The 27,448-nt window shown below is 42.3% G+C and overlaps 2 protein-coding genes across 2 annotated transcripts in view; one reads left to right on the top strand and one right to left on the bottom strand.

Moving 5' to 3' along the window:
• The window catches only part of LOC127591817 (tyrosine-protein phosphatase non-receptor type 14-like), a 34,690-nt gene extending 16,062 nt beyond the window's left edge, over window positions 1-18,628 (top strand). Inside the window, exons 4-20 of the mRNA XM_052052034.1 lie at window positions 2,644-2,741; window positions 3,897-3,964; window positions 4,042-4,112; window positions 4,981-5,068; window positions 5,146-5,234; window positions 5,324-5,411; window positions 6,588-6,670; window positions 6,761-6,821; window positions 7,811-7,889; window positions 7,989-8,455; window positions 8,529-9,773; window positions 10,769-10,909; window positions 12,097-12,315; window positions 15,844-15,972; window positions 16,067-16,301; window positions 16,420-16,583; window positions 17,117-18,628. Coding sequence (XP_051907994.1) covers window positions 2,644-2,741; window positions 3,897-3,964; window positions 4,042-4,112; window positions 4,981-5,068; window positions 5,146-5,234; window positions 5,324-5,411; window positions 6,588-6,670; window positions 6,761-6,821; window positions 7,811-7,889; window positions 7,989-8,455; window positions 8,529-9,773; window positions 10,769-10,909; window positions 12,097-12,315; window positions 15,844-15,972; window positions 16,067-16,301; window positions 16,420-16,583; window positions 17,117-17,245 — 3,454 coding nt within the window. The 3' untranslated portion in view covers window positions 17,246-18,628. The remainder of the gene's footprint in view (window positions 1-2,643; window positions 2,742-3,896; window positions 3,965-4,041; window positions 4,113-4,980; window positions 5,069-5,145; window positions 5,235-5,323; window positions 5,412-6,587; window positions 6,671-6,760; window positions 6,822-7,810; window positions 7,890-7,988; window positions 8,456-8,528; window positions 9,774-10,768; window positions 10,910-12,096; window positions 12,316-15,843; window positions 15,973-16,066; window positions 16,302-16,419; window positions 16,584-17,116) is intronic.
• On the bottom strand, window positions 17,784-25,370 carry LOC127591818 (N-lysine methyltransferase SMYD2-like). Its single transcript, XM_052052035.1, has 12 exons — window positions 25,140-25,370; window positions 23,469-23,532; window positions 23,051-23,161; window positions 22,909-22,969; window positions 22,373-22,497; window positions 22,140-22,207; window positions 21,585-21,687; window positions 21,168-21,278; window positions 20,654-20,774; window positions 20,396-20,570; window positions 19,741-19,849; window positions 17,784-19,656 (listed from the first exon to the last, which is right to left on the bottom strand). The coding sequence occupies exons 1-12, from the start codon at window positions 25,310-25,312 to the stop codon at window positions 19,576-19,578; spliced, it is 1,302 nt and encodes a 433-aa protein (XP_051907995.1). The 5' UTR covers window positions 25,313-25,370; the 3' UTR covers window positions 17,784-19,575.
• Window positions 25,371-27,448: the final 2,078 nt, after the last annotated feature.

Raw genomic sequence — 27,448 nt, forward strand, 5'->3', positions numbered from 1 at the left:
TTTCAGCGTTTTGGCTACGACGTTCATCGAAGAAGCTTTGCTTGGTGGCCAAAACTGATTTCGATTGGGAGGAATGTCGGTGCTGTTTGACTGTCGCCGCTTGTGTCTTTTGCGTTTGTAATGGGCAGCGTTTTTCACAGCCCCATTTTGTTCAGCGGAGATGTCAGCGCTGTTAGACAGTCTGCGTTGGTGCGGCTGGATGGATGACTTGTGAAGCCGAGGAGGATGAGAGTTGCGCGTTGGCGCGGATGCGTATTTGGAACTGAGTCGCCGCTTGGATTTGAAGCGGATTTACATGGGAGAGGAAAAATGAACCGATCTCTTTTTTTTCATTAGTGAACGCGACAGCTTCTTGTTTACTTTCAAACTTAGCTAGTAGCAGACGCGTGCACATTTTGAGCATGGCGTCTCTGATCCACTGGTGAAAGGACACTTTCACTCGCTTCTCTTTCGTGTCGAACTGCTTCAAACAACAAAGCGTATGCAGGAAAAGTGGTTAAGATTGCATGGCTATCCGTTTCGTATGTTATGTGTTATTTTATGTAAACTTTTCTGTAAAGCGTTTGCTTTGTTATAGCTGCAGCTGTTGTGAAAGCGCTATCTAAATATTTATCGTGTTGTATTGGTATGAAGAGCGTACGTGTCGGGCGAGGTAACGGCAAGTGTTTGACGCGAGCGTGCGTAGATGCCGCTGACGTTCAACTTGAGCCATGCGGTGAATCAGCATCACTCATGACGCATTTCATACTTGTATATCTGTAAACAAATTCTTTTGCTATCAAAAGACTTTCTAAGTCTTGTTTTTGTTGGTTTATAAGATTAGTCCATATAGAGAACTCTGCTTTGAAAGAAATCTGACAGTGATGAGTCACTTCCTCGACAGTGGAGATGCAGGTTTTGGCAGAATTATGTCATTTCTGATGACGTGGGTTTTTTTTCCTTCTTTTTAAAAAAAAAAATCAAAGTCTAATTTAATAGCCATAAGGAAACCTGTAAATGCATGTTTGTCGGAGATTACCTCTAGTGTTCTCTGGCGTCGGGAAAAGTTTGCCTTGCAGCCCACACTGGAAAGACTCAAGCCTGCATCGCCATGGCAACAAACAGGAAACGGCGTGCAAGTTTTTCAATGTGGCCGAGCCCAACGGTTTCACTCGCCTTTCCTCCTTGTGTGGCCATTCTTTCAAAGACAAACACTCGCCTGGACCAGGGGCTAAAAGTGGACAAAAAGGGAGCTGAGAAATGTTAGTCTTAGTGGCTTTTGGGACTCGAACCGCATTGTGCGAAAGCTCCGGTGGCCTCAACAATCTCAGCAGTGTTATATTATATCAGCCTAGTGCCAAGCCAAACCACCGCAGCCCCAACCCGCAAGGCATCCCTTTTTTTTCTCCCAACACTGGCACAACAAATTCTTCTTATGTTTCACTACTTCGCAATCATCCGTCTTCGCATCACATCTCTGGCCGTCAAACTAAGCAGAAAAGCTTTGTCATAAATCTCGAGTCCAAAATGAGTCACTCGGGTGATTCACTCATTCCTCACTAGAATTCTGTAAAAGACCTCTGTGATGTTGCCATACACACACACACACCTTGATGCGTTCTTTGTGTTGCAAGTCTTTCAAGCAGCGTCTTTTTTCATCTATCGTCACGTTACTTTCTTCTTTGCCAACATGTTTTCACAGAAGTGGTTTTGGAAATTAACGAAACGTTGAAAGCTTAAAGAAGTTCTTTCAAGCGAAGTTTTTTTTTTTCTGGTTTATTTTTGTAGACGTGCTTCAGTCAGACACCCGTGGAACAATTCCGCACCGGCTTTAAATGTTATTCTTTGAACTTGATACAATTAAAAGAAATCGGTCATGCCGCAAAGATGAAACAGTTTTACGCTTTATCGGTAAACCACAATAACATTTAAAAAAGATGAGCATTACCATATCATATTTCAATCTGCGTTGCTACTGCATTTAGCCTCTCCAAGAGTAGTTATCTTTTGGCACCAGAGGAACAAGAAGTCTCAAACCCGTCAACCAGTAAGCAACCTGGCCAAAAGTGGCTGATGTGGAGTGTAAATAAATTACAGTCACTAATTGAGTACTGTATCGATCAAGATGCGGTAATATAAAGTCAGCATTCCGCTACAGTATTTGACACCTCGACTGTGAGGCCAGTTGCGCCTTTAACGCCTCCAAATAAGCTAATTAGAGATGTAATTTGATTTGGAAGTTGGAGTTGGAATTGAATCCAACATTTGCTTGCCCAAAATACACAGAGCGTTTATCACTTTTATTTTATTTGTCAAAAATAAATCCACACACACTTTACCTTCGTAGCTGACCTGTTCCTTTTTGCGCTGAAGCGTTACAGCGATCCATTTTTAACAAAACAGGCATACTCAAATGTATGCAACCTAACTATTTTCACTCATAATTGTCCCCCCCACCCAAAAAAATATCAAAAAACTCAATTTTGAGTTGATGTCATGCTGCACGGCTCCTGCAGAATAAAGAAAAGGTTGTGGGTACAGCCCAATAGTATCCATTTGTGAAACAATATGAAATTGACAGTATTTGTGCATACGAGTGTTCAGCCCTATCTCTAACCTCTCATCTATAACAAAATATTTATCGATCGTGCCCTTTTTTTTCAGGTATCAGTATTACCTCCAGGTGAAGAAGGAATTGTTAGACGGACGCCTCCACTGCACGGTGGAGCAGGGCATCAGACTAGCTGGCCTAGCAGTGCAAGGTAAGACTCGCCGACGGCTGACACGTTCACACCCCGCAAACGCACAAGAACAAACTCATGCGAACCATCTTGCCGAGAAGACAGACAGCACACGAGAGCGCAACCTCGCGCACATTTTCTCAGGTCATCTTGACTTTGCTACCTAATATGGCTACATTCCGCGAGGAGAGCCCAGTCGACTTAAGTTCCTATGGTATCACTTTTTACACACACGTGCGCACACGCACACACACACACGCACACTCCGAACTGATGTCTCTATCTCCGCAGGGAATGTAAACAGACAGTTTGCTTATCAACAGCTCCAAGGTTAGTCTTGGCCTGCGGCAGGAAGACAGTTATCAGACGGGGAGGCGAGGATTCGCTTACTACAAACACTGCTTAGGATGCACTGTAGACGGGAGGTGTCTGAAGTGGGAGTACTATTGCTGTGTTGTCACATTTAGTAGTTACAAGCGGAAAGGGAGGGTGGGAAAAGTCATAATTGCGTAAAATGAGTTAGATGCAAATGCAACGCTGGCCCATTCACAAAAGATGAAAGTGACACATCATCTTTAGGGGCACTTCAGCTCGACCCCCGCTCCCACCCTCCAAAAAAAAAGAGTTAAGAAAGCCTACTAGAACACCTGGTTTTCTGAAGCTGAGCCATGATTGGTCGTTAATAGAGCCCGCGCTCCGAGCTACCGTGATGCTATTGTGTTTTATCAATTAAGCATAGAACTGTTTCATCTTGCCTCCTTATGATTTTCAGGCTTAAATCATAATCCACATATGCAGTATTCATCACAATGCGTGTTTAAAATAGTCCGGCTGCAATGAACATATACTTGCAAAAAAAAAAAGTGGCATTGGCTTCCCCCTTTAAAAAAAATTTTTTTTCAAATATATTAAATCACCTTTTAAAAAAAAAAAGTCCGATACAATTTTTTTTCAAAACACTTATTAATTTGTTTTTGAAACATTTACTAATCAAAAAATGCAATCATTTTATTTAGTAATATTTTCGTCTGTAATAGGCATGCACAAATATTCTGTAATAATCCAGAAGTACAAAAGTGTCACCATTTTGGCCAGTTAGAGAAACAATAAAGAAAAATTGTGAAAATTTTTTTTTCTAGGAAAGTTTGAACAAAAGCAATGTTGTTGTCTTTCCAGCCGACTTCGGGGACTTCACTCAGTTCATGTCTCAGGACTTCCTTCGGGAGTACGTCCTCTTTCCAGTGGTGAGTAGCCTTAAAACTTTTTTTGTGCCCTTGTGTGCCCTTCCCATCATCATTTTCAACTCTCTTCAAACGTCTAGAACTGGCCTAATGGAGACGAGGTGCTGGAGGAGTGGACACAGAAGGTTGCAGAAGAGCACAAGAGCCACTGGTACAAGCATTTTCATTCAGTTTCTCAATTCAACTTTATTTATAGAGTAATTTAAAAACAACCACAGCTGCCTACAAAGTGCTGTACATAGACTGTATACCAGACAAAAACAAAGACGGCTAAAACAATGAATGACTAACATAAAAAGAGTAAACCCAGTAAAACACCAAAACAACACAGTCATATGCTGAGTCAAAAGTCAAAGAATAAAAACGTGTTTTAAGCTGAATTTTAAAGATGGACTAAAAGGCTCAATTTTCTGGTCCAATTTAAAATCCAAATTTGAAGACTGGTGGCTTTAGAAAAGACACCAGGGGGCCCAAGGCAACAGGGTGCGATGTACAAAGGTCACTGGAACTTGTTGAGGACAAAGTGTCTTTTTTGCTTATCGGGACAGATCCGACAGTCATCCCCATAGCAGTGAAAGAAACTAGCATGCTTTCTTCAGATAGAACCCAGGGGTAGCAATGACCCAAACAGCAGGGGCCCCAAAATTGAACCCTGTGGGACGCCATATGACATTTGGGTATATGGAGACTCAGAGCAACCAAGGCGAACAGAAATGGACCTGCCTGCCAAATAGGATGGGAACCACTTTTGAGTGTTTCCACCAATGCCCACCTCGTGCTGCAAACGAAACAGAATACTGTTCTCATTACTTAGAACATAGTACTAAAAACACTTACATACAGTATATCACAAAATGTGTGTTTTTTTAAAAAGTGAATTCAAATATTTATTTCTCAATATATTATACATGTGCAAAGACTGAGAACTCTGTAGGACTCAACTGTAGAGAGAAAGCGTTAAATTGTTTATCACCATTTGAGAACTTTACGATTTTTACTGTCTTGTGTTACACTTGCAGTCGAATGCAGGCGGCCGAAGCAGAGCTGTTGTACATCAAGGAGATCGAGAAACTGGACGGCTTTGGCCAGGAGAGTTTCGCCGCTAAGGTATACAGTCTGACCCCCCCCCAAAATGTCCCTCACTTGAAAAGCGTTCTCTTCTGACATTTCGCATTTACGTGCAGGACAACTACACTAACGACATTTTCATCGGCATGTCTTTCATCGGTGTGTTCGTCAAGCACAGAAACGGCAGATCTATCATGCTCCACAGGTGAGTTTTTACATCCTGGACCCGTTGCGACATCATCACATTGGAGTAGTGTGTGTGGGCGGTAAAAAAATATTGTGTGTGTGCAACAGGTGGAAGGATATCGGCACCATCGCGCACAACAAGTCGGCCATCACAGTGGAGATAACAAGTCGCGATGACACCATCATCTTTCACCTGGTGAGTGTTGTGTCTGACCAAGGGTGTGTTCGTGAAAGCATGGACACTTGATTAGGTACACCTGTGTAAGGCATCAACAATCTCAGATTTGCAAAGATGACAAATTTTAGTTGAAGACTGATTTTTAGAGTTTGTTACATAGATGTGCTGTGATGCATCTTGCTTGAGATTTTCAAGACCGATTATAATGTAGTTAATTAAGTTGCGCTCGGCAGGTTGAATTATAAAAATAATAAGAGTAGGAAAAGAAATAAAACAATTTGCAGATGGTGTTCTCAAATAAAATTGAATTTGTATGTATTAATGGAAAGACAATGAAAACCATTTTTAACATCTTATTTCTCAAGGGTTGAAATTCTCATTTCCTTGTTTTGTCATATTTGATATACGTCATTTATTCTATATTTATTTATTATTTTTTTGCATCTGCTTTTGTAACAAAATACTTGTAAGTAGTGGGATTACTATTAAATATTAATTACAGAATGATGTCATTATTATCATTCAAAAATTAATTAAATACCAGCATAGCCTAAATTAGCACACTCAAATTTCAGATTTAAAATATAACTCTGCCTTAATGTGATGAACAATTCAAAATAAAGTAAAACACATGAAGACATAAGCTGATATGTAATCGTTCGCTAAAATATATATGCATTTTTTAAAAAATAAGGCAACGAAAATCTCAAAAACCCTCAATGCGTATTGTTAAATTAATACCTCTTTCCGAACGTTTACAAAGTAAATTTCAGAACTAAAAAAAAATTATTTTCCATAAAAATTGCTAGAATAAATTCCAATACAAATGCAGTCGTCATTGCTACATTTGCACTTTCCAGTGCGCACCCAGGTCGACATTATTTTAAACTGAATTTCACCCCAAAGAAAGCGCAAAAAATAATTAATTAATAAATAATTAATTATGTGACCACTGAAGTTAGATTTTTTTTTTTAAATAAGGTAACCGATGTATTAAACAAGCATGTTAGAAACCATTTTTGCAAAGCGTTATAACCCAAATCGAGGCATACCTTTCCAAAGAGCAGTTGTATTGTATCGTATTCGATGATGTGTTGGTGCACCTAATGTTACGGCCCGTGAGAGCACCCAAGGTCAACATTCCGCCATGAAAGTGTCAAATTCCACATGAATGTTTTGTCTTTTGGGGCACAGGAGGATATGGAAATGGCCAAGTACATCGCTCGTCTGTTCACGGCCAGACACAAGTTCTACAAACAGAACAAGATTTGCGCAGAGTGAGTCTCGAGGATGTCTGAAGGCCAAAACACGTGCAAAGCCGTTTGCTGCTCTGTCCTTCGTCTTCATCGTCACTTATGTCTCTTTAGGCCCACTCATTCCCCTGCGCCAATCAGGAGAAGGCCCACCTGGACGCACCGCCTTTCTCTGGTACTCTCAGCCTATCAGAAGTCAAGAGTCTAGCTCCCTTTATTCATTTATTTTGGGCCGTTGCTTCGTGTGATTCCCGGCGTGAATGAAGCCAATGATTTGCGCGTCTCCTTTGCCGACGGCTCTCGACAATGGCGGCGCTAAATATGGCACAATGGCTCCTTCCCTGGCTCGAATAGAATACTCTCAAGTGTCTGTGTCCAGAATCACAAGCGCTGCTTGTTTTCGACGCTGGCCACAAATAGGTTGTAAATGTTGCATTGAACCAATTCCAACTCGGATAAATAAGTCTTGAAAAAAAAATAGATCCGGTGTGCCTAATTTAACAATGTGTGTATAATGGCAGTGTACTCAATAGTGAGGGCTACTATTTTCAGTCTCGTCTCACTTCACTGGTCATTATCTTAATATATCTTAATCAAGATGTACCATTAACTCATTCAGTACCAGCCAATTCTAGACCAAGTCTGAAAAAACATTTAAAAACGTCTTTGGGAGTGAATGAGTTAATGGAATATATTGGAACTTGTTCACCGACAGCCGTTTTCGAGCGTTTTGACTGTGAATCAAAGGTGAGTTATTGTGTTTCATGAAAAGTAAGCATCAAACCTACCAAAAGAGAGAGAAGAGTCTTCTTTCACCACAAAAAAAATACAAATAAATAATGTTTTTACCCAGGAGATTATGGTTTGGTTTCACCCAAAGCACATGTTAACTCATTCAGTACCAGCCAATTCGAGACCAAGTCTGAAAAGACGTTTAAAAACGTCTTTGGGTGTGAATGAGTTAATGATCAATAAGATGAGAAACAAATTTTTAATGAAAAAAAAACCCCACATATTTTTTGCTTGTTGAACACTCAAACTTATTACGGAGAAAGGGTTTTTGATGTCAAAAAGATAATTTATTGACAGGTTTACAACTAAAAAAATATCGCTGTTCGTCTTCTGTGACAACATCCGCCATTCTAACATGTGCTTTTTTCGCAGCCGCGGCCGCAGTCCTGTAACTTCCAGACAATGCATTCCCAATATGGAGAACATTACCAAGACACAAAGAGCTCTCAAGGTACTACACGTACACACGCACCCTCACCCACGCCACTGTCTAAATATTATTCGCAAACTTTTTATGTGACGCTGTCCTCCCGTCCCTTCCGCCATCTAGACAGCATCTTCCACGACGACCCCTACTACAAGTCCGAGAGCAGCCTGGACCACTGCCAGGTGGACTTCCCCTTCCGCAACGGCACCCTGCCCAACGGAAGCATGTACAGCAGCCCCAGCCTGAGCTCCCTCAACCACTCGCAAACCTTCGTGCCGCCCTCGCCGATGTCCTCCAACCTCAGCATCCCGGGCAGCGAGCTGATGCGCCCGGATTACATCCCCAGCCACCGGCACAGCGCCATCATCGCGCCGTCCTACCGGCCTACGCCCGAGTACGACGCCGTGATGCGGCAGAAGCGGCGCATGCTGCACGCTCATCACGACCTCCACAGCCAGTCGCTGCGCAGTTTGAACATTAGTAACGCCTGCGCCTATCGCCAACCGGAGGCTCTGGTTTATAGCCAGCCTGAAATGAGGGAGAGGGGCCCTTATCATGGCCTGGGACCCAGTCCCGGACCCTACGCACAGGTGAGCAAATCTAAGATTTCATGCGAAGACGCTGATCACGCTAATTATTCCTCACACATTGTCTGCTTTGTAGATCAGCTATAGCAAGCCAGTGTCTCATGGCCCACTTCAGGGAGGACCAGCTAGTAGTCAGGGCGCTTGTCATTTGCCTTGCGTCAACGGAGGTGGAGGAAGCGGCGGAGGCGGCGGCGGCGCGGGAAGTTCAATCTCTCACACGGTTAGCACACCCGAGCTGGCGAATACAAAACAACAAGGGAACAACGCCGGCAGCTACGCCGCCACGGCTCACGTCATGAGGAACCACATATCGCGACCTCCGCCGCCGTATCCCTCCACGGCATTCCGGCCCGCCACAAGCACGCCGGACCTGGCGAGCCACCGCCTGCGCTGCATCGGGGGCAGCAGCCCGGAGCTGGTGACCCGCATGGTGCAGCTGTCCGTCAAGACCTTCCAACCGGACAGCTCGGCGGTGGTGCACCAGTCCCTGCAGGAGGTCAGCGAGCCGCTCACCACCACCGTGGCCAAGCACCGCTCCACCCTGGGTAAGAGGCACAGCATGGAGGTGATCAGCAGCATGAGAGGCGGCGGGATGGAGGGCATGGTGATGAAGGGCATCAACGCTCCTCTTCATCGAAGGAATACGCTGCGGGAGCACGTGATGCCCCCGCAGCCGGTGGCCCAAGCACCCCAGCGTCATTCCCCACCACCCCCTCCCTCGCAATCCAAAGACTTGCCCATCCCGATGCCCTCACAGAAGGAACCCCCGGCGGCACCCCCTGTGGCTTACCAGCATCAAAAGACTCTCTCCAACGCCACCATGCTCATCCACAGCAGCGAGAGCGAGGAGGAGGAGGACGAAGATGAGGAGGAAGAGAGGCCAGAGCTGGACGTCCAAATCCCGGGTCTCAATGAGGACATTAGCATCAGCGCCCAGTTGCAGGCCGCCTTGGCCAAGCTGCCCAACAAGCCCCCTCCGGAGTACCCGGGCCCTCCCAGACCTTCCAGCAACATTTCCATTCACAACCATACGCACCACCACAACCACAATTCACCGCCACACGGCACCCAGGTGCCGACGGATACCATCCGACCCCAAGGATGGAATCCCGCGGACGGCGAACCCGGGAGCGGGGGTAGCGGGACTCTGACACGAGGGGACCAGGGCGGCATCAACGGCAACGTCTTGGGGCCATCTATTTCGGAACCGGACCTGACCAGTGTGAAGGAGAGGGTGAGGAAGGAGCCGGTTAAGGAGAGGCCCGTGTCAGAGATGTTCTCCTTGGAGGACAGCATCGTGGAGAGGGAGATAGCGCAAAGGGTGAGACCTTCCCTGCTCAATCATTTCAGCGGTTTTGCCGGTGTAAAAAGTCGTAATCTTACATATTCTTTGAGGCACGATAACACAGTCGTATGTCCATCCATCCATTTTCTGATCCGCGTTATCCTCACAAGGGTCGCAGGGCATGCTGGAGCCTATCCCTTTGGGCAGTAGGCGGGGGACACCCTGAACTGGTTGCCAGCCAATCACAGGGCACACATAGATGAACAACTATACGCGCTCACACTGACACTTAACGATAATTTAAAGTGTTGCATTAACCAGCCGTGCATGTTTTTAAAATGTGGGAGGAAATCGGGGTAAACCCGGAGAAATCCGGAGAAAACCCACGCAGGGACGGGGGAGAACATGCAAACTCCACACGTGAAGGCCGTAGCCGGAATCGAACCCTGCACCTCGGCACCGTGAAGCAGACGTGCTAACCAGTCGACCACCAGGCCGCCGTCGGTTAATCCCCCCGGCCCCCTTCCAAAAATGTTGTTTATTAACTTGTAGTACCCCAGCTCCTGATTAGCAATAATCTGCCGTTCAGCAACTAAGAGGGAAGCACTAGACTTTGAGCCCGCCAGGCTCGCTAAAGCCTCCTCAATTCCCTCAGATTATGCTTGGTGAGGAGCGGCGTGGGCGGGGGGGGGGGGGGGGGGGGGGTCGTCTGTCTTCTCATCTTCAAGGTCTCATTCGTTTTGTTGTGCTGAATCCGGTCATGCTGCCCACCAAGTCAAATGAACATGCAAAGCCGCATGTCACCTTGAATACTTGTTATTTGAATGTCCCGAAATTGAGATGAGGCAAGATTGGAGCACTCCTGCGGGGTTTAATAGCGTCAGAGATTAGCAATGGTAATCCGGTTTCGCAGAAGGCAGTAGGGACCCGACTGGGCAATGTGTGTCAGAGGCAAAGACGTTAGGAAGCGAGTTAACGTTATGTTTCCCGTACGCGCAAGCATGACGGTAGGCTTCTCCTCTTTCTTGAAGACGTTGGAGAGACAGAAGATGTCCGTGGACTCAATGAAGCGGCCGCTGATGATGGCCGCCCTCAACGGCCTCTACGCGGCCCGCATGCCCGTTCCTGAGTGTTCGACGGACGACGGCGCCAAGACTGCCACCGACGAGCGGGTAAGACCACCTCAGCTCTTATTTCTTCTTTTGGAATCTTTCAAATTGCGCTTTTAGTGTGGCTGAAAGTAATTGTATGGCACTGGAATGCAACAATTATCAGAAACATATTGAAGTTTTACTCAGACAGTATAAATGAAAATCAAGCAGAATTTATTTCCACAAAGGCTCATTTGCGTGATACCATTTTGAATTGAATAGATTGTGCAGATGTGCCAAAATTTTGAAAACGTGGATTTAAAAAAAAGCCCAACCAAATCTCCTCAACTGTATTTTGTTAACTGAGGGGATTTTTGTAATGTGCTTATTTGAAATGCAATATGTAAGTAATTCATTAGTAAATTATAAATGCGGATTTGAAATGACACAAAGTCACTCCATTTTATTTTATAGTGGTTTTAAAAATGTATTTATTAAACTTCAATCTGCAAAAACTAGAATTGAAAATAAACTCAGTTTTAACATGCATTTCAAATTATGATCTAAGAAGAGTTTTCTTTTTTTTTAATATCTAAAATCAATTACCTAACATAAAATTTCATTTTTTCCCCCCCTCATTTTCAAATATATTTTTTAAAATATGTATTTATTCTTATTTTTAAAATATATCCAACTGGAAAGACAATTATCGAAAATAAATCTTTTTTAATAAATCTTCCATTTCAAGTGCAATCTTAGTACCCAAACATTTCAAAGAAAGCAATAATTGTCTGTCTTGTATTTAACTCACAAATCCAGCTGTGTGATTGAATATAAATCGAACCCTGCCATACAAATGCAGTGTATATAATACATAAATACTGTGTGTCCTATAAATGTCTGAATTGAGTATACAAAAGTAATATCATTAAATTGAATGGCGTCGGCGTGCGGGCCATAGACAGGAGGCCTTTGTCCGCACTGTTGCTAAACTCAAAGGGACAAGCCCTAAGTAGGCTGCGGAACGCGTGGTATGCTAAGAATGCGAGCTGGCCTCAGTGATGGACATCGGCAGAAAAAAATAAACAAATAAGAGGAACAAGTCCCAAAGACACGTGTGCATTACAGTGAAGCCACTGTTGAATGTGTTGCTGTTCAGTGTGGGCAAAGTAGCAGCAGGAAGTTGCGTTCAGGTTAGCTTGAAGCGGTTAGCATGAAGCTAGTTCACAGTCCATGTTATTAACTGGTCTTTCTCTTGACCCGGCCAGTGTAAAATGTTGGAGCTGAAGCTGGAGGAGGAGCGCGTCTTCACCGAGTACGAGCAGGTGCCCAAAAAGAGGGCGGACGGCCCGCTCACCACAGCCACGCTCCCCGAGAACGCCGAGCGCAACCGCTTCCGTGACGTGGTTCCATACGAGGAGAACCGAGTTGAGTTGGTGCCCAACAAGGAAAACAACACGGGCTACATCAATGCCTCCCATATCAAGGTGGGTGATTAGGGTCAGTAGTGATGGGATGATGATACCTCAAGGAGTGTATTGACCCACTTCACAAACTGTGTCAGCACTCTGCTGACACTGTGTTGGTCACCCAATAGTGACCCCTGCAGTAGTTATAAAATCATTGCCGTTACAGAAATTCCTTGTTTGTGTACATGCTAAATTGAATTGGTATGTAAAATATAGCAAATTTGAGTTAAAATCCAGATGTTTAACTTATGTAGAATATTTTTGTTAAATCGTGTGAAATAAAAGACAAAAAAGTGATTAGTTTCTGAGACGTTGTTGAGGAACAACATTTTTTGGAGTGTCTTTGCTTCAAGGCGATTTCTCCTCTTAGACACCGGCTCCCCAGCCTCAAAAAATACTCTTTCACATGGTTCAGATGACGATAGTGAACAGACAGTTTTAAATGAAAGTTGATGCAGATGTGGACATGTTTTCTGGTTCCATTTCCAATATTGTAATGGGTCTTGGTTTCCGGGTGTTTGGTTCTGACAGGCAGCGTTGGACTTCAATTATGGAGGATCTTGCAATTATAAATGAATATATTATTATATTATATTATATTATATTATATTATATTATATTATATTATATTATATTATATTATATTATATTATATTATATTATATTATATTATATTATATTATTATATGAATATATATATTCAATTATATAAAATGAATAAAGCAACTGTAAGGCTCTTTAACTGCCTATCATATGTATTACAAGTCATTCACTTGATAAACTGATAAAGTGGGTGCAATGCGCCACCTTAAAAAAATTGTATATAACAGTAAACAATGCTCAAAGGAGAAAAAGATTTACCAAGATCAAAATTATTCCACACTGGGGAAAACTTCTTAGAACGATCCATAATTTCGCAAAACTCCGGCCAACAAACCCACGACATGTTGATGCAATTTGTGTCCTTACTAACTGACTAACGGTCAGGCGGACACAAGTCGGCTCGCGCCGATTAATGCGTCTTTCGCAGGTTTTCATTCTACGTCTTTGGAAGTGCTTTTGGGCATTATTTTATTTTGTAGATGAAAAATAACATTTAGGGCGGCCCGGTAGTCCAGTGGTTAGCACGTCGGCTTCACAGTGCAGAGGTACCGGGTTCGATTCCAGCTCCGGCCTCCCTGTGTGGAGTTTGCATGTTCTCCACGGGCCTGCGTGGGTTTTCTCCGGGTGCTCCGGTTTCCTCCCACATTCCAAAAACATGCATGGCAGGCTGATTGGACGCTCTAAAATGTCCCTAGGTGTGATTGTGAGCGTGGATGGTTGTTCGTCTCTGTGTGCCCTGCGATTGGCTGGCAACTGATCCAGGGTGTCCCCCGCCTACTGCCCGAAGACGGCTGGGATAGGCTCCAGCACCCCCCGCGACCCTAGTGAGGATTAATCGGTTCAGAAATAACATTTATAAAATCTGTTGAACTACAGTTACTCTTTAATTAATAAGTATAAATAGCTGTATTCCTCAAAGAAAAAAAACTTCATTTTAAATGTTTTTAAATTGGGAAAGTTAGTGAATAAAACATTTGATATATAATACTTATTGAAATAATTTAATAACATTAATTAAAATAAATCTGGACTTTTTTAAAATAAAAAAATCATTTTGATAAAAACAGATACAAAATAAAAATTTAAATATGAGTGTAATCTTCATGTTAGCCAAAAACTGAAATTTCTTCCCCCCAAAATCTTTGTCAATTTAATAAAATGACGTGTACAAATTTACTTCTACCTAAATAAGTACCTACACAAATAAATAAAATGTCACCATTCTAGTAAGACCATGAGACATTTTCCTTTCTCGCACAAACACTCATAAATCAATCTATGTTGTAAATGTTTGAATATACATGAGAAAAATACACGAAGTCAGGTAATAATATCAATCCATAGATTTCACTCACTGGGGTTTGTGTCTGGGTGAGCTGGAGCCGATCTTTCTAAAATATCCTTAGTAGTTCATTTCTCGTTTGACATTCGACATAATTCCACTTTCTCAACATTTCGTGGCACAAACTGTTCTCCTCCGCAGCGCACATGTAGTACCTGACATAAAAAAATGGAGCCGAGTCGGTATCAAGCCGTGATCGTATTGCTCTTTTCAAACATCTTCAATGACGCCCTCCAGTCTCTTGCTGTCACTCTTCATTCATCACCTTGCGTGTCTCAAACGGGGACTTGTGTGACGACCACATCACACGGCGGACATGAAGGCCTCACAACACGCTCGTGTTTCTCTCGCTTTGTCTTTCTTGTGCTGGCCTTTGAGCAAAGAAAAGATGAAAGGCGGCAACCCTTTTCAGCTCCAAAGCGCTCGCAGGAATTCGCCAGGAATGCGCTCGCAAATACTAAAACCCTCTTAAGTCCATCTGAGCCGCTCAGTCTTGCCCACCTCGCTTGACACATCGCGCGCGAGTTTGCGTTTGGTGTGATCGGTGCCGGTCACGACCCTGCGTAACCCTCTTACCGTGTTGTTTAAAGCAGCGACCGCGCATGAACAAAAAAGCCTTTCATTATAGTTTGGAATCATTTTTGCAGTCACGCGTTGGTTTTTCCGGGTGCAAGTATGTTGTTACACAGGTTAAAAGTAGTGAGATTTTTTTTGGGTGGGAGATCATGTTCCACATTTTTTTATTTAGTCCAGTTCACAAATTTGAAGGCTGGGTGCAGAATTTGGTGGCTCCTTCTGTGATGATTAGACCAACAAAAGTCTCAAGAACCCACAACCAAAAACAGACAGCAATTCTGTCATTTGGGCTTGAAGCAGCCATTACGGTTTCTTTTTGTCCATTTTTTTGCATCTTCAGAAAGACAGTTTCACTTCGCAACAGGATATGATGTATGTATCATGAGTATACCCACAAAAAAAGCCTCAAGAACCCATGCTTGAAAACTAACAGCAAGTCTGTCATTTTAATTTGATGTAGCTATTTTGATGTCTTTTTGTCCATTTTTTTTTCATTTTCTACAAGACAGTTTCACTTCGCAACACGAAGGTTAAAAGTGACCCTTTTGTGGGTCACGAGTAGACCCACAAAAAAGCCTCAGGAACCCATGCTTGAAAACTAACAGCAAGTCTGTCATTTTGATTTGAAGTAGCTATTTTGGTGTCATTTTACCCGTTTTTTTTCTTGGAGTCAGTTTCACGTGGGTACCCAAATTTTGGTAGGCATATCTATCATATCTATATCTACAAATTATGTACTGTCAAGAACCCATGCCCCAAAAAGACAGGAAATCAATGAAATTGATTGGCATGTCTGTCTATCATGAGTGGACCTGCAAAAAAAGGATTTCTTCAAATGGTGAAAAAAAACATTGTCGTTTTTAACATGAATTTTAAAGCTATTTAAAGCTACGGAACTTAACTTCCGTGCAGCCATCGCAGCCGAATGCTGATTTCTGATGTTTGCTTTGAACTCTTCAGTATTTTGCGGTGTTAAATTTTGGTGAAATTAATGATTTTTTTTGTTTTTTTGTTTTTGTGGGCAGGTGACCATCCGAGGGGAGGAGTGGCACTATATCAGCACCCAGGGCCCACTGGCCAACACCTGCGGCGATTTCTGGCAGATGGTGTGGGAACAGGGCGTCAATGTCATCGCCATGGTTACGGCCGAAGAGGTATACACACACACACACATATGCATGCATGCAAGTGTCTGACAGACGTGCGGTTGGTTATGTTTGACCGTCGCCCCTTTGCGCCCGTTTCCAGGAGGGCGGGCGCTCCAAGAGTCACCGCTACTGGCCCAAGCTGGGGTCCAAGCACAACTCGGCCACACATGGCAAGTTCAAGGTGACCACCAAGTTCCGCACCGACTCGGGCTGCTACGCCACAACAGGTCTGAAGGTCAAACACCTGCTATCGGGCCAGGAGAGAACCGTGTGGCACCTGCAGTACACCGACTGGCCTGAGCAAGGCTGCCCAGAATATGTCCAGGGCTTCCTCTGTGGGTGACCACATTCCATTTTGTTATCCACGCTATGTGTGTGGATTTCTTTTTTTTTTTTTTGTGAAATTCATCTCATTTTTAAAATTATTATTTGTTATCATATCTATCTTCTCAGCCTACCTGGAGGAGATCCAGTCGGTGAGGAGGCACACCAACTCTATGCTGGACACCTCCAAGAGCCTAAACCCACCAGTGGTGGTGCACTGCAGTGCAGGAGTGGGTCGCACCGGCGTCGTTATTCTCACCGAATTAATGATTAGCTGCCTGGAGCACAATGAGGTTGGTACTTTCATTAAAACAAAAACAAAAAAAATCCGAAACATATTTATATCTATATAAGAGAAATAGCAACATGTTATTTTTCCAGGCCAGTATCATTTTGACCTGTCCCTAATTTATGTATAATATGTACACTAAAACCCAAATGTTCATTTCGAAGCCTGGCAAAAAAGGTGTGTCATAAGTAATCATTGTTGGGTTATTTTGTAGCAATAAAACAAAGCCGATTGCAAGTTGTGTATTTAAAACAACCCAAAAATCTCCAGCATCGGCTATCAGGGAGGCTCTGTTTAGCTTAATGCTAACACCATAAACAAGCTAATGTATAGCATCTGTGTGGTATCCACCCACTGACCGTCTTCTGCAATGGTATATTAACAGAAAAATAAGTAAAATAAGTATTTAAATTTTTTGGGGAGCAGATGGTGGAAATATTTTAATTTACCGTGTGTGTTCTTACGTTTATTTGATGCTTATTATTGCAACTGATCGCAATCGCCGCTTGTTGTTGTTGTTGTTGTCGTCGTGTTTAGCCCGTGGAGATCCCCACCATGCTTTCGGGCTTGAGGCAGCAGAGGATGCTGATGGTCCAGACCATCTCGCAGTATAAGTTTGTCTACCAGGTCCTCATCCAGTTCCTCAAGAACTCTCGCCTCATCTGAAGTGTCGGCAGAATACACACCCTCACCCTCCTTTTTACATTTGATTCATTTTTTCATTTTCAAACTGCTAAAACGGTTTTATTTTCTCAAATAGTGGCCAGCCATCCCTCTAATGGACCCTGTGTATAATTAACATGCCACAAGATGGCGCCAAATCACTGCTTGCCTAATCCTAACTGAAACCTATCAACGCAAAGTGATATTATGCCTCCCCCATCTGGAGTTATGTAAATAACCCCTCCCCTCAGGTCACTATGTATCGATAAATGATAATTTTGAACAGCAGTTGTGTGACCAAAAAAAAACCCCACATCAAATATTAACTTTAACATTGTAACAAATGTTTTTCTTGTTCCTTTTATATTTATTTAACCGTCTCAACATTGTGCTCACCCACATTACATTTCAATATGTCCACTCAATTTCTGAACAAATACAGTGCATCTACAAAATATTCACAGCGCTTCCCTTTTTGCAACTTTTGTCTTTTTGCATGCACCCCTTGTCCAAAGCGGAAGAAATGAAATTTTCTCCCCCCTCAAAATTCCGTACTACATACAATACTCAATAGCAAACAGGCCCAATGTTATTTTGAAAATGTTTCAAATCTATTCAAGTCCCTGTAAAGTGAAAATAAATGTATTGTAAATTTGACCCATCGGCTGCTCTTACGCATGCACTCACAGCCAACAACGAGGCGCTCTTAAGCGGCCACACCAGCAGACTATCCAAAGGGTAAATATGGAAAAAGGTGAATCTCTGTGAATATTTTTCGCATGATAAATCATGAGCATCATAGCAGTTCCTCTAAATTTATTTGTTTTTTGGTGGGCTATTGGTGTAAACAATTCAACAATTGGTTAGAAACCTCCCAAAAGTACAAGGAGTCCATTGAATTCACCCCCCCCCCACACACACACACACACATTGTAAATAGCATAACATTGTGCCTTAAATGGAGAGCTCCACACCTATCCTAATTGAAATCTCTGGAGTCAGTATTTATCCTTCCACATGTTTATAAAATAACATTTTTATTTGTACAGACACATGTATTGTGTGAAAATTTGTTAATCGTTCATGACTTGGTACTATCAAAAATACCGCAACCTGTTCAACTATGCATGCGTTTTTCTTAAATATATATTTGAATGTATATATAAACATAAATATATCAATCCTTGTCCGTATAAGCTTCCTGCTCTTTCAAGTATTTTATTGCACTCGTTTGTCACGTGGCATTCCACTGTTTGTTCCTATTTAATCCCCCTTTTGTCTTGGTGCGTGTACATATGTTTTGTATATGTGTTTTCACTGCTTTCTTCTCGTCCTTCCCCGAAAACGTGTACTTGCTTGTAATGCAATAAAGTCTTATTTTCTGTATTAGGGTGTCAACTAAGTATTTTATGTGTGGAGGGAACTCACTTGACTTGGCAACGTGTAGAAAAACATTTTAAAATGCATTACAACTCAACAGAAACACTTTTTCCTCATATAGGCCAATGTTAAAACTGGAGAATATTATTAAAATGATCTTTTGAAATCTGATGCCTCTAATTACATTTTAAATGATTAGTTCGCAACTTGTCTTTCTTCCGTGCACGCGCTCACGCGTCACGCACGCACACGTGCAAGCAATTTACTTGACTCGAAGCGAGCGTCGCCACTCCAGTTAAAATAGCTATGAAGGACATTTCAAACAAAATGTCCTTTTTTTACCAATCAGATTTTTCACAATGGGTCTCATTTAAGGCTGGTTGTGTGAAACTGGTGGAAAACACAGCGTCATTTTACTTTTGTGCCAAAGGGGGGAACGTTGAGAAGTAAGAAAAACAAGCGTCTTCATTCATGCAATACTGTGGGGAAACACTGCCATCTATTGGAAGGAAAGCACAATTGCGTTCTTTTCAGGTAAAATGCAAAGTGAATGAACAGGAGCCAACTTCAGCGTCGTGTCAAAGCCGTCGTCACCTGACCGGGTCGTTTCGTAAGTTGTTCAGCACTCCTTTTAAGAAAAAAAAACAAATTTTAAAGTCTGAATTTTTGTTTGACAACTTTCCAAAATGAACAAGCCACGTTTAGCATGTCTAGCAATGTAGCAGTCGCAACGACAAAGAAAAAATGCACACAATCTATCGAACTGCTAATTGGGGTGGAGATTTGAGTTCGCTTCTGCCACACAGAACTTCTACCGTAAACAAAAATAATAAGCCGTACAACGGCTCCGTATCTCTGAAAGCTCACACGCGGCTCGTATCTCAAGGCGCCGCCGTACGAGCTTAGTCACGGGACAAATCCAACTCTAAAGTCAAGGTCGCAATTTATTCCTTTTAAGTTTCCTTGAGTTGTTTGCGCAGCTCTCGAACGTAGGGATGATCTTTCCCGTGGGTCACTTCCATGATGCTCATAGCCTGCCAAACACACGTTTCGACTTTGAACACTTTCACGCAAATGAATAATTGCTCCAGTACAAACAAAAACAAAAATCACTGCACCTTCTTGAGCGCGTTTATGCCAGCCGAACGTTCGTCCAAGGCCAAGTAGAGTCGGTAGAGCTTCAGGTACAAAGACGAGACGTTCAGCGAGTAGGCCGGATACAGCTGGCTGCAACGTGCGTACGTACATACGGTACGTTATGACGTAGCATGGGCTTAACGGTCACATCGCATCCCACATAAATTTTTATAACATATTTGTAAACATGGGCGGCCCGGTAGTCCAGTGGTTAGCACGTCGGCTTCACAGTGCAGAGGTACCGGGTTCGATTCCAGCTCCGGCCTCCCTGTGTGGAGTTTGCATGTTTGCGTGGGTTTTCTCCGGGTGCTCCGGTTTCCTCCCACATTCCAAAAAATATGCATGGCAGGCTGATTGAACACTCTAAATTGTCCCTAGGTGTGAGTGTGAGCGTGGATGGTTGTTCGTCTATGTGTGCCCTGCGATTGGCTGGCAACCGATTCAGGGTGTCCCCCGCCTACTGCCCGGTGACGGCTGGGATGGGCTCCAGCACCCCCCGCGACCCTAGTGAGGATCAAGCGGTACGGAAGATGAATGAATTTGTAAACATTAAATTTTGTATTACTGTGCTTGCAATTTGTTTAAGACGTTTGTTTCTTTATCCTCGCTGGACAAAGTACAAATAAGACAAGACACCTGAAGGGTTGAAGTAGCTTCTCTCCATAGCGCACGGCATCGTGGAGGTTTCCCAGGTAGACGCACACACCCATCGCCTGGTAGTTTACATGTAGCACGTAGACGTTGGCCGCATCCAGCACGCCGCCCATCTCCTCCAGGCTCTGCTCGCAAATCTCCAGAAGCTCGCTAGGGGGTGCCACAGAGTCAAGGAGACAAGGGACAGATGTCATTGAATCTCCAAACATGAACACTGTTTGGGCAAAAAAAAAAGGATATTTTTGAGATGTTTCAGTTCGCGGAAGTCCCTTATGGTTTTGCGGGCGTAGCGCAGCATGGCGGTCACCGCCTCAGCCTCCACTGGCTTGACACGCTCGCGCACTTTTAGCTTCAGCTTGTCCTGCACACAAACACAAACACACACACACACACAGTAGAGATTACAAAACACAATTTGTATTGTAGTACGCGCGACTGCATGTGCGGGGCCCGGTGTGGTGTGATGTCTGGGTGTGAGCTGTGGCCAAGAGCAGGTCATGCTTGAGTGCATTCATTGTGTTTCTGGTTTCGACTGTTTCGGTAAAAAAAGTAAAGGGCTCTCCTTTCCCACATGCCAGAGCATGACAGGAAACACAAGCCCCAATTGGTTTGTGTTTTGTGTGTGCATAGGGTTGGTATTTTGTGCGTGTGTCTGTTTTTGATTATGAATGTGAATTTTGTTTTTGTTAAAAAAAAAAAATCCCGTGTGTCTGTGTGCTTTTTTTCCCCATGTGTGCCATGCATGTGTTCTCACTTTGGACCTAGTGTGACACTCCGCACAGTCACAATTGAAGTAGTAGGACTCCCTGAGCCTGCCATTGCGGTCGTCTGTCGGGTAGAGCAGGTCGATGTAACTGATCAACACCTACAAGTGGAAAGTACACACTAAGTAATTCGAAGTTTGAGTTTTTTTCTTTTGGCATAAAACTGGATTTTAGTATTTTATTTGTATTATTGGTTGTATTGAATTAAAATTAAAATAGTCATTGACTAATAATTTTTATGCTTTTTATTACTGTAGTTTTCTACATTTTTTTCCGTATGATTAAAAATGAAAAAAAAAATCATTTAATTAATAATTCAGTAGCTAAGGTCTATTTAAAAAAATTAAAAGTTCTCTTTTTGTGTTGTACAGTGAAGTCCAAGTTGTGTGTGTGTGTCTCTCTCTCACTTCGTCTCCTGCCTTCATGTCCTTGACGGCCCGCACCTCAGCATTCGGGCCCTTGAACGTCACAATCACGCTCGGAACACAACTGTGGTTGATCAGCGCTACGCTGCACAACAAATACAACCACATGACAACACAGGCTACTCTTTTGTTTTCTTTTTTTTTTCCAATTTCATATTCTGCCACCCCGCCCCCAACAGAACCCCCACCCCTCCTCATTATTTTATGTTAACTCATCCTATGTTGGTCCACTGATTAATTTTCAACAGTCACCTCATTCAGCGTGTACGCTAACTTACTGAAGTAGACTGCAAGCTAACAAACAAACAAACCCAGGATTTCACTTTTACTATCATTTGAAACACAGTCCGCTCCTGTTATTTTATGCTGCATTCGAGGAACGTGGGAAGTCGGAACAACTTCCGATGAGAAAAAGCACACTAGAATGCTCCTTTGAGCTGGAAGGTCCATGTTGTAAAAAAAAAATTGTGGCTAACGGTATGCTAATTAGCTTAGCATGAAATACTTAGTTCGAGTGGGGACTAACTTTCGTCTTACTCTGGGTAGACTGCGGTGCCTATGTGGGACAGTTCTTCGTCCTCGATAGTGAAGCCATTACAGGATACCTGTGGATAAGGGAAGAAATTTCATCTGTGCTGTATTTTTCACATACAGTGCATTTGACAATAAAGTTTAATCCAATCCAATAAAAAGAAAAAAAAAACATGACCCGAATGCTTAAAAGCATCATGGGCTCTATTTTTTTTTTGTTAAAAAAAAAAAGTTTTTACCTGTGAGAATAGCGAAAGCAGTTCTTTGGAGTCGGGAAAGTCCATATCTTTGGAGTAAAAGCGATGTAGGCCAGCTGCGTCCGCCTGGATGTTGTCTCGTTTCTCGTTGTCCACATCCTCCACGTCTACGACAGGAAGACGCCCAAGTTGAAGAGCAACCGCTGATCCATCTATCTGATGCCATGTTACATCATCAAATTCACTTAAATTCAACGCAATTAAGATTTTGAGACAGGGGTCACGTCGATGTTAAGGTTCGAGAGTGGGATTTTAACCCATTTGTTTGGGTTTCAAGCTAATATAGAGCTATTGTGGGTTTCTTTTTTCCATTTTTTGGGGGTGGAGGGTTTTTGTTTATTTTTTTGTTTTCAACCTTGGCTAGGGTTTCAAGATTTGATTAGGGTTTCAAGATAAGAATTCAAATGTTTCAATTATGATTACAAATGGGGTTTTGTTGTTTTTATTTTTCATAGCCAAGGGTATGAAAATGGATAGTTGAAGCAGCCTTGTCTTGTATTGTGCAGCGTCAGACTCACGTGACTGCATATCTGCAACTAGTAAGATCTTCTCGGACGCACTTCTTTCTTTCTGTGTTTTCTGCAGGGACGCACGTGACATCGTTTCAGCTCAAACACGACCGGGAGCTTGGAACCCGGCCGGGCTGGCTTCCTTCCTCACCTTCGTGGCCAGGATTCGGGCCACCAAGCGACTGCTTTCCGACGGGCACCATTTCTCCCCGAAGGCCACCATCGCCGAGCATTCCAGTTTGTGCACCGCCCAGTCACCCTTCTGCGCTCGCAGCACCGAAACTCAAATTAGGAGCGGTAATTCTTTTTTATTTATTTTTTTGGGTGGGGTGGGTGGCAAAACTAATAGAAGAAAACAACTGGTATTTGTTGTGAATTAAGTTCACATATCAGATTTTGGTCAAAGCAAAAGACTGGTAAAAACGCGGCTTGCAAAAAAAAAAAATCGGTTCAAACACGGCTTGTATCTCGAAATCACTTGTATCACGGTCGCTTGTATCTCAAGGCAACACTTTAATTTGAAACCTAAAGCAAACATGCATAGTGACCACATGATTTTTGTTCCTTACCTGACACGCGACATTGCAGTAGTAGGCTTTCTTGCATTTGCCACATCTCGCCAGGCTCTCCTTCCTAAAAATCGTATCCATAAAATTGTCAAAATCAATTCTCCTCTACAGCGATACTATAACTTACGACCTTTTACAGGCTTTTACAGATTTTAACCAAGTCGGAATTTTAATGTTCCAATTTTGTCCTGTAGCACCCTCTGCTGTTGACTGAAATTAATGTCAAAATGCCTTCGGGCTCGCATTGCGAACGTCACATGACCAAACCCAGAGAGCAGGTGAGCAGTGAGGTTTGGAACGTGAGCCCGAAGGCACTCGGACAACAATTATGGCAAAGTTGGCGGCGGATAAATTGTCTGTCGGCGGAGATAAATGTAGTGATCAGAATCCCATGATTAGACTCGAAAACGGCTGGGATGGGCTCAGCCCTTGTGAGGATAAAGCAGTTCGGAAAATGGATGGATGGATGGATTTTGCACTTGGGTTCGCTAACCTATTTGAATCTAATCGTATATCTGATGTGGACATTTTTACGTCCCATCCCCCACTTCCTCAATTACTCAGTGACGAGAAGTAGCAGTGGCCACTGATAGCAACAGCCGGCTCGAAAACATTCCGCAGTATTAATAGTGTTGACCTTATGGAGGGCCAGATGCCTGAAAGCGTAAAGTCGGCCAAAAAGAAATATGACAGTGCAAATCCAAGACGCTGTAAGCTTGGAGAACGCCAGCTGCGCTTCAATCCCACTTAATGAATTGACACTTAGGAGGATACGCATCCCAAGTCTTCCTTTGCTGTCGGTATGAGCCGTCGGCACCCAAATGTGACAGCTGGGCCGGCGGGAATAGAAATTGAAGTACGGAGGTTTGCACATTTTGATGCCATTAGCCCAAAGGGGATTTTGCTAGCATGTGGCTAAATAAGATTAGCCAAATATTTGAAACGACTTGTCTCTGTGGTGCACTGACACTGACGAGCGCGAATATTGTGGCGCCGTCTTTACAAAGATGAACTACAGTGCGTTGTTTAGCCGTTGTTGCCTAAAATAACTCCAATAATCAAAATAAATAAACCAAATGAAATGAAGGGTTGAATTAGCAATGATTAAATGACATTAAGTGCCGAATGAATGTACCGATTCAAAGTTGAGCAACAGTTTAAGAATAATTCGAAAAGAAATATTTTTAAATGAAGCAATTACATCAAGTTTAAAAGCAAAGAAAGTTCATATCATGTGCATTCATTAAATACAAGAAAATCTAAAAACCAAAGCAAAATCATACAAATTAAATGGAAAATATGAAGTTATGCTAATTTTATACATATTCAATGAATAAAAAAATATTGAAGTCAACAAAACCAATTAAAATCATCTCAAATGACTCATTAAAAAATATTTTAAAAAACAAATATCGTAAAACAATGGGACTATATCTAAAGTATTTTAAACCACCAGCACACCAATATAATAAAAAAAATAATCTGTTTGAATAATTAGTGCATTGAAAAAAAATCGATTTCAACACCAATACAATATAAAATTGGACAAACATGCTGTATGCATGGCATTAGACAACTAAAATGAATAGCTTTTGCCATGAGGGTCCCAGAGGGAGGGGGGAGAGGGAGAGCAAGAGAGAGTGAGAGCGAGTGAGAGAGATCCATGTGTACCTGCTGAAGCAGAACTCGCAGTAGGCCCCCCTCTCTTGGGCCGAGAGGACATAGCTGTATGGCGGGCAGGAGAAGAGAATCTCCCCGACGTGGAAGGCTCTGGTTACCCGTAGGCCTCGCCCCTTGTCCGGGCTTTGAAACCTCTCTATGCCGTCGATGCCGACGCCAGTCATCCTGACAAGTATTCTACTTCTAACTCTTGGTCGTCCTGCTTCAATGGAGATGAAGAAGACCATCATAACAGTCAAGTGGGCGGAACCTACGTTACTATTAAAAGATTTGGAGACCTCCTTCTGCTTGGGCCCCCGTCCGTACCCCCACTCAAAATTTGTAACACTCACTTCATTTAAGGGGAAATGGCTGGAATGATATGTTTCTAATAACTTTTTGGGTGAGTTGTGACATTATAAATAAGAATGCTTACGGTACAACCAATTGAATCGTCATCGTGTTTTTAATCCACTTGATAGGGATCAAACGAGTGAAACAGCGCCCTCTGTGCCGAACGGCTGTACTGCACCCAATGAAATGAAATGAAAATCAGATTCAATTATAGAATAATACTATTAGTAGAAATAGTATATACAGTATATTCACTATTCCAACTGTTTATCCCTTATGATCTACGAATTAAAAAATTAAGGTCAAAATATAGTGAATTACAAATAAAAAAAATCATTTTTTACAATTTAAATCAGAGAGGCAGCCACTCAGGGGGCGCCATCATAAAAAATGAAATGAAAAAGAAAATCTAATTTCCTTTATAAAGCATGCCTCATGAAGTCCAGTGAGGACTATTGCGTTAAGATAAAATATAGGATAAAGATAAGATAAATAAACGGCTTGATTAATGAATGTTTATAGGCGACGAATGCCACCTGGTGGTGAATCTGTCAATTATCAATTATAAATAATAATAATAATAATACATTTTATTTATAAATACACTGTTTAGGATGATCAAATACGAATACGAGGTAGAGAACAATAAATGAAAACAAAAACAACCCAGTTGAACTGAAACCAGATGAAATTATCAGCATAAACATTTCTTTGAAACGAAAACAACGAATGAACTGGCAGAATAAAATAAAAATAAACCAGCAAAATAACCAATAAAAATAATTGCTCAATTCGAAAATGTGAAAATAAAACAAAAATATAGAGTATAGTATACGTGGGTGAAAAAATACGGAATGAAAATGAAATAAAATTCAGTTGGGGAGAAACATGACCACATTCGGCATCCTATCGATTCAAGAGAAACCGGAGAGAGCCCTCTTGTGGGCAAGTGTTTGAAGTACATTTTAAAAAATAACTACACCATTACGTATTGGTGCATAATTTTGATTACCTTCAAAATAACATTTAAATCTCCCTCTTTAAATTGTATAAACTAGTTAATAAACATCCATGAAAACACAATACATGCAGGTAAATTGTGTTTTTTATTTTTTTTACAGTGCTCACTGGGGTGAAAAAGCTTGCAGTTTTTGGGGCCTAAACTGTCATTTAAGTTGGAACAACTTTAAAATATAAATTATTGACATTTGTGGCAACACTGTTAGTTTAGTACAACAAAGCAAGCAAGCTTTTTTCTCCAAAACAATGTGCTGAGTCATTTTTGCTGATATATTTCAGGTGGGGGATAACAGAATGGATAATTAGTTCTGTAAGGTTGTATTTTTTTGTTTTTGTTGAAAATACAAGGAAAGACAATTTTCACATTTGCAAAAATATTTTGTAGAATAACCCAATTTATAAATTTTACCAAAGTTTGCCGCCCGTAAATTTTGCGTTCACCCATTTTTTTTTACATTATATGTACTGTACTCCTCAACAACAGTGTGAAAAGTTGTCCTTGACGTGCATCTGAACCCTTTATCCAACCTTGCCCCAGTTCCCCGCACTCCCAGATTTTATTATAATTTCATTTTCCCATTCTTCCAATCTAAAGATGTTGTTCCTCCTCATTTTTTAATAATGTCCAAGCAAAGGGAGGCATGTCCCCCCAGCAGATTACTCGCTCGTCTTTGGCGTCTCGTCTTGATTACATCAGAGGAGCTGATTTGATTTGGAAGAAACTCCCTTGTTTCCCGAGAGCCCAAGCCGATCTCTTTAGACCTTGGTTGGCGTGCTGGGTTCTTGCTTTGCCGCACACAGGATGATCTTGATGAATATGATCTGAAAAAAAGAGGGAGGGAAGAGAGAGAGGATTAGGTGAAAGGATTATAATTTCCAATGATGAGGAATGATAAGAAACAATAAATCCTAAAGTAGATTTAGTTCCCAAGGAAAAACCTGTTATG

This window comes from Hippocampus zosterae, chromosome 19 (genome assembly GCF_025434085.1).
Source record: "Hippocampus zosterae strain Florida chromosome 19, ASM2543408v3, whole genome shotgun sequence".
Lineage (NCBI taxonomy): Eukaryota > Metazoa > Chordata > Actinopteri > Syngnathiformes > Syngnathidae > Hippocampus > Hippocampus zosterae.